The 13883-nt window shown below is 44.9% G+C and overlaps 2 protein-coding genes across 3 annotated transcripts in view; one reads left to right on the forward strand and one right to left on the reverse strand.

Moving 5' to 3' along the window:
* Positions 1-4313: 4313 nt before the first annotated feature.
* Positions 4314-8490, reverse strand: LOC137339911 (uncharacterized). The gene is made up of 3 exons (XM_068001976.1): positions 7637-8490; positions 6623-6785; positions 4314-6435 (listed from the first exon to the last, which is right to left on the reverse strand). Exons 1-3 carry the CDS (start codon positions 7910-7912, stop codon positions 5597-5599), a joined length of 1278 nt encoding a protein of 425 aa, XP_067858077.1. The 5' UTR covers positions 7913-8490; the 3' UTR covers positions 4314-5596.
* Positions 7481-13883, forward strand: part of LOC137339910 (beta-TrCP-like) — a 149565-nt gene continuing 143162 nt past the window's right edge. The window contains exon 1 of one of the 2 annotated variants that reach the window (XM_068001974.1): positions 7481-8478. In XM_068001974.1, the coding sequence (XP_067858075.1) occupies positions 8434-8478 (45 nt within the window). In that variant the 5' untranslated portion in view covers positions 7481-8433. Of the gene's footprint in view, positions 8479-8578; positions 8744-13883 lie in introns of those variants that run through there. The other variant, XM_068001975.1, reaches the window with a different exon arrangement.

Genomic DNA, 13883 nt, shown 5'->3' on the forward strand with positions numbered 1-13883 from the left:
TAAAATGGAGCATTTGATCACGGTCAGATTTGAAACTGTACTTGAACAAGGCTGTTAAAATTCAGTCGCCAGCTTGTTTTCAAATCATTTGGAAAAACAAAGAAACTCAAAAAAGTCTGCTAAAACATTAGGAGGCAAAAGGCTTCAAGCTGTACACTAGAAATCATGCTTGTAAATTGTGCACACTCAGACTGAGGCATCCTAAGCCTTGCAGTCATGGTAACTGCCATCAGCTGGTAGCATTCTAGAAAACATATCAACTTCAAGCTGAGGCTTTAAAGAGAGGCTGAGGCCTAAAAGTAATAACCTTAATGATGCCTTAACCTTAACCTCAAAGACACAAAAGACAAGTTTAGTTTAAACACATCGTTGGGAAATTTGTAATCTTTTAATATTGATGGTAGAAGCCTTATTTTGAACCCCAAGGGGTTAAAATGGCACACAAAAACATTTTCATCAAGTATTTTGAGTGATTTAATTGGTTTGCTTTCTCTTTTCTTATTCCTGGTAAGTCCTCCTCACTGGGCATTTGGGATTAATTTTCTTCATAAATCCTTTGTAGCTTCTCAGTGATAGTTTCCCAGCTGTTTTTGAGATGTAGTTTCCCAACCTTCTCAGTTCTGATTTGTTGCTATTTCAGTTGGAGCCAAATCAACAAAGTGTTGCACCTTAATGTGACACCTGTAATAGACCTTTACTGCAACCGATCGAAAACGTGCACAGATGTATCATTTTTAATAATATGTTATTTTACCAAATAGTTACCATATGTAGTCAGATAGATTTAGGATCATTATTCTCCAGTTTAGTTTCATAAGAACATAAGAAACAGGAGCAGCAGTAGGCCATCCGGCCCCCCTAGCCTGCTCCGCCATTCAATGAGATCATGGCTGATCTTCTACCTCAACGCCATTTTCCTGCACAATCCCCATGTCCTTTGATGCCTTTAATATCTAGAAATCTATCGATCTGTGTTTTGAATGTACTCAATGACTGAGCCTCCACTGCCCTCTGGGGTCAAGGATTCCAAAGATTAACCACCCCCCGAGTGAAGAGATTTCTCCTCATCTCAGTCCTAAATGGCCTACTCTTTATTCTGAGACTGTGACCCCTAGTTCTAGATTCCCCAGCCAGGGGAAACATCCTCCCTGCATCTACCCCGTCGAGCCCTGAACTTCAGTTTTGAAGTCCAAATATTGGTAACAGTTACTGATGTTCTTGACTACAAACGGAAACAATGCATGATGTTTAGAAAGCACTTGCATCTACTCACCGGTGACTTGGTGATGTACTTGAATACAATTTATAATCACTGCACTGTCCACATTTGCAAACAAATGCTTGGCTAAACAGATACCAGAACTGAAAGATTATAATTATCAGGAAAGACTGGGCAGGCTGGGGCTCTTTTCTCTAGAAAAGAGAAGATTGAGAGGCGCCCCTTTAATCTTTAAAATTATGAAGGGGTTTGATAGGGTGGACGTAGAGAAGATGTTTCCACTTGTGGGGGAGTCCAAAACTAGGGCCAATAAATATAAGATAGTCACTGATAAATCCAATAAGGAATTCAGGAGAAACTTCTTTACTCAGAGTGATGAGAATGTGGAACTCGCTACCACATGGAGTGGTTGAGGCGAATAGTGTAGATGCATTTAAGGGGAAGCTAGATAAGTATATGAGGGAGAAAGGAATAGAAGGTTATTTGATAGGGTGAGATGAAGTAAATAGAATGGGAGGAGACTCCTATGGAACATAAACACTGACATAGGCCGGTTGGGCCAAATGCTGTAAATTCGATAAAATTCTATGTAACATTTTTCCTGAAGTCCAGTGGGGTAAATTTTCACCTCTAGTGCTCCAGATGCAGAGCTTTCTGTACCAGACACGCACTGTGGGAATTCAAGTTCGCAAATAGAAAGTCTGGGAGCAATCTCATCCATGAACACCATCTAAGGCTACTACTGAGTCTTACTGAAAAGATCTGCAAGGACTTTGCCTTGTCTTTAAACAATTCCAATATTGTGTAAGTTTGTTTATTGCACCGCATTAGTATCTTGCTGTGTCTTTTTGCTTCTGTGTATCATTACACCTGTAAATAAACACCACCAAGTAATTTAACCTGTACGCAGTTGTTGGTGCGTCTTACTTTCCGCCTTCTGAGGTAACGGGAGAATGAGGCGGACATCCCATGTGTTCTCCAGTGAGTGATATACCATGATTATGGGTTGTTAAAATGGAGAACGCTAACCTGTACTGAGAGGAGAATAAAGATACAGGTTTTGGATCATGACGGACTCGGTCTGCCTATAGAAACTGTAGTCTAGTGGTGAACATGAGTAAAGATGTTGGGAGAAAGGCGAAACTGCAATAGAGACTTTGCAGGAGTCAGCAACTTTGCTGTATTCGGCTCCATTAAGGAGATCATTGACTGTCCTGTATTGCCATGCACTCTGGCATAAACACTCCAGTGGCACAAAGAAAGAGCAGCTGTACAGGCAGCCAAGGTTTTTCCTAACTATTAGATTCCTTAAGTTACAGGAGCCTACATTACTTTAGATTACTGTTGACGTTAATGTAATGCTGATTGGAAAACCCAGGCTAGGGCATCATGAATGTCGCCATTTGTGTAGCCAACAACAATCCTTATGACATACCCAACTATGAAGGGCTGTTATTGCAAAGTCCAAATAGCCTTCAGCCAGTTCGAGAAAATAATGCAATTCAAAACACATTTTCTGGGGAGTAAGCCTGATGCTTCCATTCAGAGGCTTTCATTCAGAAAGAAGGATGGACGGTTGGCTCCCTGGAGATATGGACTATACCGCCATGGCTGATGATAGAACCTCTGCAGAACCACCTGTGCCCCAGCAAAAAAAGATACAATAAGCAAACCAGGGCCCTGACTGAGCAGCCATTTTGGGGTGTTAAAGCAAAGTGTCAAAAACTTGGACCAGGCAGGGACGGCCTTAAGTCAGGCTTGGCTCAGTGTTAGCACTCTCGCCTCTAAGTTCAGGCTCACTCCAGAGACTTGAACACAAAATCTAGGCTGACACCTGAGTGCAGTACTAGAGGGAGTGCTGCATTGTCAGAGGCACAGTCTTTCCGATGAGATATTAAACCGAGGCCCCATCTGCCTCTCTCAGATGGTTGTAAAAGATCCCATGGCACTATTTCGAAGAAGAGCAGGGGACTTGTCCCCAGTGTCCTGGCCAATATTTCTCCCTCAACCAATGCCACTGAAACAGATTATTGGGTCATTATCTCTCATTGCTGTTTGTGGGACCTTGCTGCAGGCAAGTTAGCTGCTACATTTCCCAACATAACAACAGTGGCAACACCACTGGCTGTGAAGTGCTTTGGGATGTCCTGAGGTCATGAAAGGTGCTATATAAATGCAAGCCTTTCTTTAAATTATAAAATAGCGAAGGACTGCAAAATAACAGTTGTCTGTTGAATGCTGCACAATATTGCCATGGACATGGGCCTCACTATGGACTTGAATAAGAAGCAGCAACAAGTGATGGAAGAGCAGAATGATGCTGTGCAGCTGCTACAGACAGGGAGACAGACGACGCGGAGCTGACTGACCAGTTCTTCCAGTGAGCTCTACAACTGAGGACTGTTAGTTTCTTTTGGATATATTTACAACAACAACAACAACAACTTGCATTTATATAGTGCCTTTAACATAGTAAAACGTCCCAGGGCGCTTCACAGGAGCGATTATCAAACAAAATTTGACACTGAGCCACATATGAAGATATTAGGACAGGTGACCAAAAGCTTTTTTTTATTCATTCATGGGATGTGGGCGTCGCTGACAAGGCCAGCATTTATCGCCCATCCCTAATTGCCCTTGAGAAGGTGGTGGTGAGCCGCCTTCTTGAACTGCTGCAGTCTGTGTGGTGAAGGTTCTCCCACAGTGCTGTTAGGTAGGGAGTTCCAGGATTTTGACCCAGCGACGATGAAGGAACGGCGATATATTTCCAAGTCAGGATGTGTGTGACTTGGAGCGGGCTTGGTCAATGAGGTAGGTTTTAAGGAGCAACTTAAAGGAGGAGAGAGAGGTAGAGAGGCGGGGAGGTTTAGGGAGGGAATTCCAGAGCTTAGGGCCTACAAGCTGAAGGCACGGCCGCCAATGGTGGAGCAAAGGAAGTGGGAGATGCACAATCGGCGATATTTACAATCACAAAACTCTATTCCATTAGTCAGTTCTGTTTTCGCAGAGAAATGAACTTGTCCCATTTGGTTTGTTTCTGGACAAGTCACTTCAGTTTCTGTGCAATGAAAGAAGGAAAGACTGCAAGCTCTAGTAAAAGTAAATTCAATTTATTCAGTTGAGCAGTGCTGTACATGCTTAGTGTCTTCCACTCCTTCGTTTACCCCGTGTGTGTGTGTGTGTGTGTGTGTGTGAGAGAGAGTGAGAGAGAGATGCGGGTCTCCATGTTGCTTGTGTATATTGCCTACTGCTAAGCGATTTAAGGAATAGCACTGGCGGATGGCTGTGTAGCCAACTGCATAGGTGCTGACTCAGGGAGCAGGAGGATGTAACTGTCTCCCCGGTGTTAACATTGGGGGTGCATTGCACTCCCCGCTTCCCCCCCCAATACAAATGAGTTCCATTGCCAAGCTGGTTAGCAGCTTGAGTCGACTCATAGCCTGCCAAACACACAATTCATGGGACTCTCTACAAGCAGCAGACATACTCACGGGACAATCCATTTTCTAATTTAGTTTCATTATTTTTAATGCCGGGTAGGAGTGGGAGGATGGGGAGGGGGATGTTAATCTATATGAATTTGGCAGGTCTGACAATGTAGAAAGGCGTGCCAATCAGCAACGCAAGCTGAGGGTACAATTTCCGGTCTTCAAAAATTGAAACGCAAATGCATGAAGTGCCCGTCGTACATTACTTTGTGTGCTACTTAAATAGGTTAATGCTTATACGGCACACACGAATATAGGGCGGAGGCTTTCAGCGTTTGCTGGTGAGCTTCACCGATCGGACGTTTTACCCTCACCAATCTTTCCAAACCCGCCAGATTCAAATAGGCGAACCCCCAGCAGCATTATTCCACGTACAATAAAAAAATCAGAATTAATAAAGGGAACTGCAGAAGGGTGAGTCACTGGTGTGTTATCCTGCACCTGCCTACCCATTTGCTGTGTTTTCCCCATCCACCAAGTACCGATGCTGCCGACTCCCCCTCACCCCCTGCTCCAGTTCCGCTGCTCGACTCGTCTCTGCCGACCTGACCATGGAAGAAGTTACCCAACAGCCAACTCGTACTTTTCTCACTGGGACTCAAAACATTTCAAAACTCTTAATTTTAAATAAATGCACGTTTTAAAACACACCACACTGAGCAGAGCACGTGTGGGCTGTGACTGCAGCCGATTGCTCTACCCAGCTGGTAACTCCCTGCGCAGTCCAGCAGTGACAGGCTCAGCATCGGGATTCGGGCAGGGAGGTTTGGGGGGGGAGCAGAAGCATCAGGACTGTGTGCTGATTCCCCAGTGTTTCTGCACAAGTTGGCACCTAGAGCCAACTCTGTAGCTGCATGGAATACAGAAGGCCCGCTACCTGTATCTGCAACTAACCCTGATGGACCTGCATCAGTGCCAGAGGTCTCTGGTGCTGAGTCGCTCTGGACTCAGTATTTTCAGAGACAGCACCTGCAGTCGCCTGCGCAGAGCTTTTTGGTGGCACCGAACCCCCGCTAGAATGACTGCTAACTGGACGAGCCTGTGCTATTCCACTAGTGGAGGCCAGCTTCTCACGCTGACCAATAATCTGTGTGAGCATTGAGCACTGGGCTTCTATGAGACTTTGGAATCCCTCCGCCATGGTTGCCTGTAAGCGCTCTCCAAGTGAGTTGAAGCCTGCCTTGACAGCTTCTTGGAGTTTTGACCCCAAAACTTCTATAGCAGCAGTGTGAGCATTCATGAGAGACGACCCGACTGTGTCTATGGCCTGCGTAAGTGAGGTCTCCACTGCAGACGCCACAGGTGTTGCCACGTGCTCAATGGCAGACTGCAGTGCACACAACCGTTGGTCCAACATAACCATACCGTCTTCCACTGTTGTGTGTATGGAGGCAAGTGACTGTTCAACACTGAACTCATGTTCCAACAGCCTCCGTTTGAAAGCAGGCCCACTGAGATCTGTATCTGCATCTGCCTCAATTGGAGGGCCCAGCACATGGGGCCGCCACCCTTCAAAAGATGACCTCTCATCATCTACCAATATTGGTCCCCCTTCCTCACTAATGTTCAGTGACTCACCCAGTTCCTCCTCATCCTCAACACTACCATCTCCTCCAGTGGGTGTATCTGTGCTGGTGCCTGCTCCAGGCTGGGGTGGTGACATTTGGTACTTAGGTGTATGGTGCTGTTTTGCAGCTATGGTTGATGATCCGCTTGTTTCTCCTTGGTCTGTGAAGAGATACAGATGGCACTGTATGAGTTTGGAGGCACACATCCATTTCGGTTCTGCAGTTTTATTACAAAGAGTAGGATGCACTTGTACACAGTTAGTGTGTACGGACACATTCATGTCAACTTTCACGAAAATCATAAAATATGTTATCTATATTATATATATATATATATATATACTCACCACTGAGTCTTGACACGACACTAAGATCCACAGTATCAAGGCCTTCGAAGCTTTCCTTCCCGAATAGAAGGATCATGTCATTCTCGAACTCTGTCAACGTTTTGATGTCTGGCCGGCCGCCACATGATACCTGGCGTGATCTTCTATTATATGCAAGTTTTTCCTTTAAAGATAAGAGCAGCGGAGGTTAGGACACACTGATTCGCATCACGCAAATGCCTTCCTGCAATTCCAACACACATTGTCCATCATGCAGTTTGCATAACGCTGCTGTATTCACCTTGAATATTTAGTACATTCTTGTTAACATTTCTGTGTTGTCAGTAAAGTCTTTGTGTGTGTGTGTGTGTCTTTAATAAAGGTAACAGTCATGCCTAGGATTGCCCAGGATTCTCCAGGAATGAAAGATTAATCTCCAGGACACTGCTGCGAGCAAGACCCAGGAGAAAAATCATCGGGGCATTAAACTACATGGAGTAGATGAGGCCAATAGCATAGATGCATTTAAGGGGAAGCTAGGTATGTACATGAGGGAGAGAGGAATAGAAGGAAGGATATGCTGATAGGGTTAGATGAAGTAAGGTGGGATGAGACTCATGTGGAGCATAAACGCTGGCATGGACCAGTTGGGCCGAATGGCCATGTTTATGTGCTGTAAAATCTATGTAATTCTATGTAATGTAAAATTGTGTGTATTTTTCATTGTTGTTTATTAGTTATAAAAATATTGGAGAATGATTAAAAAAAGGCTGGGCGGGGCAGTTGGAGGTCATATGATGAAACCTCCAGGACTACGTCCAACCAGAGTTGACAATCCTAGTCATGCCTTACAACACTTGGACCTCTGGGAAAGGGGGTAGAAACAAAGACCTTGGAATGATTTAAGAGACAGTTGGACGTTGAGATTGGCGGGGGAGGGGCTGGGGGTTTCTCGAGGCCGATGAACCCCAGATTAACCCGACGGCCTCGCCCCCGCCCCGCCCCGCCCGCCCCGGACGGACCTCGCCATCTTACCTTGGTACTTTTCTTCAGGTCGTGAACCTTCTTCCGCACCTCCTCCCAGGTCCTCCGGGTCCCGGACACCGCGTTTACTTTCTCCATGACGAAGAGCCAGGCCTGGCGGCGGCTCTGCATGGTGGGCGGCTGGCCCCCCTCGCCGAAGATGTCCCCCCGCCTCTCCATGACGGAGTCGATCAGCACGCGCAGGTCGCGGTCCTTGAAGCGGGCTTTGCGGATCCGGCGGTCTGGCATTTTCCGGAAGGGTGGCGCGCTCCACAGCTGGTTCCTCATCCTCACCCCCCCACACGTTCCAGGGGGCGGCAAGTTCCCGCGATTTCGTTAAAAATTTCGTAAAACCTCTCACATTTTCGTTCGGAAAGAGCAATGTCGGCAGCTGGCAGCGCAGCTCGGGACAGACTGCGCCAGCAAACTACAACTCCCGGCGGGCGCGGCGGGCACATGCCAGCCCCTCCGGCGCGCAACGCCCGGTGGGAGTCGTAGTCCGCGTGGCCACGCAGGCGCGGCGGGGGCTATGGCCGGGGTGGGCGCAGTGGACTACAACTCCCAGAGCGCACCGCGCACAGGGCGAGGGGCTGGCGCAGGCGCAGTCTCGCTGCGGCCTAGGCGCAAGAGGCGGTGCTGTTGTCTTGTCGCCTTCACCGCGCACACGCGAGAGAGGGGGGGGAAAAAAAAAACAACTCTAGAGACCGAGGCCTCGGGATCGGTAACAAGGCCCGCCCGGGGGGGGGGGGGCGTGGAGAGGAACCCGGCCGGAGCGGCGGAAAAAAGCTCTCACACGGACACAGACAAGAATGGAGCCGGACTCGATCTTACACGACAAGGCGATGAAGCTGATGGTGAGTGAAAGGGCGGGCGGGCGGGGGAAGGTCGCTGGCGCCCGCTCCCCTGGCAACCTGGCCGTGCCGCCATTTTGGTCTGTCAGCCGGGCCTAGCAGCCAGTGTCAGGCCACACAGCCTGGGAGTCATTGTTGGTGCAGGGGGGTGGGCAGGGCAGGGCATGGGGGAGTGCCCCCCCCACACACACACACACACACACGCATCATTTGGCACTGTGAAGGGGCTCTGTCACACACTCAGCTTAAAGTGCAGATCATGTGGAAGGTAGGTGTTATTATTGTCATTATTATTATACTGTTATATTGTTATTTTATTATACAATTATATTATTAACTGAGCATAGTCAGCACTGGAATATTTAACGTGGGTGGTTAATGTGCAAGGTGTCTGCTGTGCATTTTCATGCATGCAACAAAATATGTATAAATACTTCTTGCGAATGTGGTGCATACATGTTATCCATTTATACGTATACAGCAATATATAATCTGTAAACACTGGTGGATTCCCCTGCCATCGTACACACAGAGCCAAAAGAAAGAACTTGCATTTATACATCGCTTTTCACAACCTCAGGACATCGCAAAGCGCTTTACAGCCAATGAAGCACTTTTGAAGTGTAGTCACTGTTGTAATGTAGGAAACGCAGCAGACAATTTCCACACAGCTAGATCCCATAAACAGCAATGTGGTAATGACCAGATAATATGTTTTAGTGATGTTGGTTGTGGGATTAATTTTGGCCAGGACCCTGCTCTTCTTTGAAGAGTGCCATGGGATCTTTTATGATCACCTGAGAGGGCAGACGGGGTAGTCTTCAGATAAGTTTACCAACTCTGGTTAGAGGCATTCCTGGAGGTTTGACTGCATGACGCCTGACCACATAACATCTCACCATGTGACGTCTGACCACGTGACGTCTCATCATATCACGTCTGATTACGTGATGTCTGCAAATGTTATTGCACGTCTCTCCTTGGACTCTGGTTCTGTGCGCAAGTAACAACTCTGAACCGGGAGCCTCAGTCAGAACCGATCTGTACTTGGACTTCACGTGCTAAAGCCAGCCAGCATAGACCGACCTGAACCAACCGAGAGATCGCACAAAGGGCAGTGGGCTCTGTGTTTGGGTCACTTCACACAGGGCACATTGTCCTAAACACAGCTCAGACTCAATAAAGGAGAGTTTTCATAGATTGAGAGAAATTATGGCACAGGAGGAGGCCATTCAGCTGGTGCTGGTGCTCTCTCCTGTAACCCAATCCCCACCAGATCCTTTTATATTCCTTTTTTTCCCACTACTTATCCCATTTCCTTTTAAATGATGTTCTAGTCTCTGTCATAATAGCTACTTGTGAGGAAGCATCCCACAGTCTAATAGCTGTCCATTCATAAACCTTTCCTCCTTGGTTCTCCCAGTGAGAATTCTTGGTCTCCGTCTCCTTGTTCCACTTTCGTCCGCCAGTGGAAAGTCCCCAGGTTTCACTCACCCCTTTACCAGCTGCTCCTCTCTCTCGGCGATGCACCCACTCACCACATTGCAGAAAATGTAGAAAAGTCTTCCCCTGATCCCTCCGATCCCCATTCCCCAGTCTCCCCCAGCACCCATCCCCCTTCTCCCCCAGCACCCATCCCCCGTTCTCCTTTCTCTCCACCTGACTGCAGTCTCCCTGTCCCTAAACTCAGTCTCCCCCTCTCCCTGACCCCCATTCACCAGTCTCTCCCTCTTTCCCTGACCCCCACCCCACCCCAGCCTCCCTTTCTCCCAGACCCCCATTCCGGGAGACTTCCAGATAATCCGGGAGTGTTGGCAACCCTATTTTCAGGTGAAAGGTGTTGGAGGCTGAAGGATAATTGGACCAGAGTCTGCAGATGAAATTCAGTCCCCGTTTTGAAGTCATGCATTCTGTCCTTATTTTTCCTTTAAATTCCTGTGTCCACATAGATAATGGGAACTGCCTATGTGAACTTGTCACGCTGTAATTACGCACTCCTGCCAGTGTGGTGCTGCAGTACCTCCACTAGAGGGAGACTGGAATGGCGTGACATGTTTACATAAGGCAGTGTCCATTATAAATATGAACATAGGAATTTATAATAGGAAAAGTTGACAGGCAGGGAATGCAAATATAAGATTTTTAATGTATTAATTGCCTACACTGTAATAAGTATTTGTTATGCATTTATATGCATACAGGAATATATTTACAAGCATATATAACAATAGGGGTGTTATCAACTAAGTGTGACAATTACACGACGTCCATGCTCTACACCAGTTTTTTAGTACATTACTAGTAGATCTCCTGTAATATTGCTCAGGGTGCGTTGGAGGACATGCTCACTCTCATCTGTCTGTGTTGTATATTTCTCTCTTATTTCTGTGTGACATTTTCTTTTCAGCTTCTGTCTCAGGGGTTATCTGCTTTTTGCCTTTCACCTTTTTTTCCTCGTTCTTTTTGGTGGCCCAGCGGGAAGAGATCGGCTACATTTGTCGCCCTTCCCTTTTTTACATTATCCCAGTGTCACTCCGCCTTCCCATCTTTATCTTTCCCTCCCTGTCTCTGATTGTGGTCTCTTCTTTCTGTCCCATTACTTTTTGCCTTGCTATTCTTGTCTCTCCGTAACCTGCCCTTTATGTCTGTGTCCTTTGCTATCTCTGCCTCTTACTTTCTTGCTTTTGCTCTTTCCTGCTGCCCTTTTCCCTCTTTGCCTCTTCTCACTTTTTCTTGAACACTCATGTCCATGCCCCATCATTCCCATCTTCCTCCATCCTCCACATCACATAATCTCACCCACCTCCCTCAATCCCACATTCCCCAATCCCTCTTCAATTGCGTCACTTTCATCCACCCACCCTCAATCCTTTTCTAGCTGTTGTCCAGGCATGACAGATGTGTGACAAAATTGTGACAAACAGGAAATGTGCTTTAGAAATATATGGCTCACCAATGTAGGTGTGCTATCGCACATTGCGTTAACACAATCATACAATGTATAATATCTATATAAAAATGCATTTGTGGTGACGTACTCAATGTACAACAGCATATACATTTATACGTATCCATTTGTTGCAGAATATGTATTCCACAGCGTTAAAATAAATATATTAATGTATAAAAGCAAATGCCTTCTAGATATAATGTCAAATGATACACATTGTGCTATGTATCCCTGCTTAATACATTCATTGTGAAAGGATATGCAGATGCCCATTATTAGACTATGTGTATATGTACTCTAAATACCTTGTATAATTAATAATCACTGTCAAATAATTATTTACAGTACTATAGATGTCTTAATGCAATTTAGCATATACTTTCAACGTATCTGATAACCTGTGTCAAAGAACATACATGTTGTGTGTGGCTGACACATTGGTGTCAACAATGAGTTGGAGGTGGGGCAGGACTTACAGCAAACAAAGTCTATTTTACAGCAAACAGATTCTATTCAGATAGTTTCTACTAACTGCAGTAAACAGAACTCATGACCGAAACTGCAGCAACTTCTCCCGATAAAAGCAGGGTGATTTCTCCAGCAAAATGCAGTGAGTGGAGGATAGTTACATAATACAAATTTATGTGCGTAAAATCAATCCCAGTCAATTACAGCCGTGCGGTTTGCAGGCGGATTGACGGGGGAATTCCCCCATCAGCTCCATTCGGGCTGGGACTTGTGATGTCACTATATACATCCTATGTATAGAATCTCTATAATAAACTAAAAATCCTACACCTACACTCGTTTCTGTCAACTTTTTCCATTATAAATTGCTATATCTACATTAAAAATGGAAACTGTATGTAAGGATGTCACACTGTAATTACACACACTCTCTAGTAGAGGTGCTGAAGCACCGCCACTGGCAGAAGGGTGTAATTACAGCGTGACAAGTTTACATAGGCAGGTTCTATTATAAATGACATAGGAATTTATAATGGAAGTATAAAAACAAGGTCAGCACGCATCACATTAAAATGGAGACTGAATTACGTCTGCACCTCCGAGTCCAATTCCGCCCCCCACACCCCACATCTCCCCTGTCTGCTAACACCACTTTACATGAAGACTACACTTGGTCTTGATATGCAATACTATTGCAGCTTATACAATAATATATTAAAAGCCTTGTGTTTGAGCCGCATTTCCTGTAGCACTTTCTTCTACATACTTTGTTGATTGGCTCAAAATAAAACAGCAGCAAATTAGAGCTAAAAATTATTGAATAGACAAATCAATAGTGAGGAAAGTAGCTAGAAAACTGCCAATGAAAAACCACGCAGGATTTATGAAAACAACCAATCCTGAATGACCAGTGATGTATATAATCTATCTCCATGAGGTTTGATACCTATTAACAAAGGCGAACCAGTCGGATCGCTGAACATCTTTTACCATTTTTGTTCTGAGTAACTGGAATTTCTAATGTCCAAAAACGAGGTTTGAAACAAAATATAAACATAATAAATATTTCTCGACACGATTAAATTTGCACATGGAATTGTCTTTTAAAACCATCATTAAATATTTTACTCGATGGCCTCACCCTCTCTCAAAAGCATGTGTTTGGACTTGATATTTTTCGCCCTTAGTCGATTAACTGAAGGCAGATCCTGTAGTCTGAGTGTATGCAGTGTGCACATTTCCCAGGATGGACTAGTAGCGTTCAGTCACCCAATTGTTAGAACGTTTCTGTTCAGCTTTCAACTGTCTTTGTTTTGTTGTTTTTCAAAATTATTTGAAGAGAAACTAGAGGACAAATTTGCAACGCTTTATTCAGGTAAGGTTTATATTGAGTGTTTTTAAAGAGACTGTGAGAGAGAAAGCACAGATCTACTTCAAGTGTGACAGGTTGTACTGATTACACACCTGTTGCCACTTTTTTATGATCAGCTAGAAACAATCTGATTTATTTTTCTCAGTAGAAAAGTCAAATTGTTTTCTGTCAATAACGGTATTTTAGTATGTGTATTTTTGAAATTGATTTAAGTGCAAAGTGGACAATGAATTTAAATAGGTTTTCAATTAACCTTTTAGATAAAAGCTATTCATTTTTAATTTAGAAAGTGTTAAGCTGAGAGAGGGAATACAGAGAAACAGTCTCTCTCCTCATCTTAATTTGAGTTTTTTTTTCTCATATAAAAAACAAATGAATTCAATTTTGAAAGTTCAGGTGACTAGAAAGGCTCTGATTAACATTTCCTGTGTGTTCTTAATAGTTAGAAAAAGTGAACATTCTAATCAGTGACATCTGCGATACAGTGATACAAAAAGACACATGTCCTGGAACCGAGCACAAAACACTGAAATCAGAGTTTATAGAAATGTTTTAGAAACACAAATCACTGCTGCCAGACTCACTTTTCCCCCTGAGTGTTGTCAGTCTAGTGCTGTT

Source organism: Heptranchias perlo, chromosome 21, assembly GCF_035084215.1.
Source record: "Heptranchias perlo isolate sHepPer1 chromosome 21, sHepPer1.hap1, whole genome shotgun sequence".
Lineage (NCBI taxonomy): Eukaryota > Metazoa > Chordata > Chondrichthyes > Hexanchiformes > Hexanchidae > Heptranchias > Heptranchias perlo.

What these genes read in the sequence shown, in the direction of transcription:
- LOC137339911 (XM_068001976.1), bottom strand. Translation starts at nt 7,912, where the DNA reads ATGAGGAACCAGCTGTGGAGCGCGCCACCCTTCCGGAAAATGCCAGAC. An exon ending in ACCTGAAGAAAAGTACCAAG is followed by an intron (nt 6,786 to 7,636) that starts GTAAGATGGCGA and finishes TTATCTTTAAAG; the next exon opens with GAAAAACTTGCATATAATAG. An exon ending in TGTCGTGTCAAGACTCAGTG is followed by an intron (nt 6,436 to 6,622) that starts GTGAGTATATAT and finishes ATCTCTTCACAG; the next exon opens with ACCAAGGAGAAACAAGCGGA.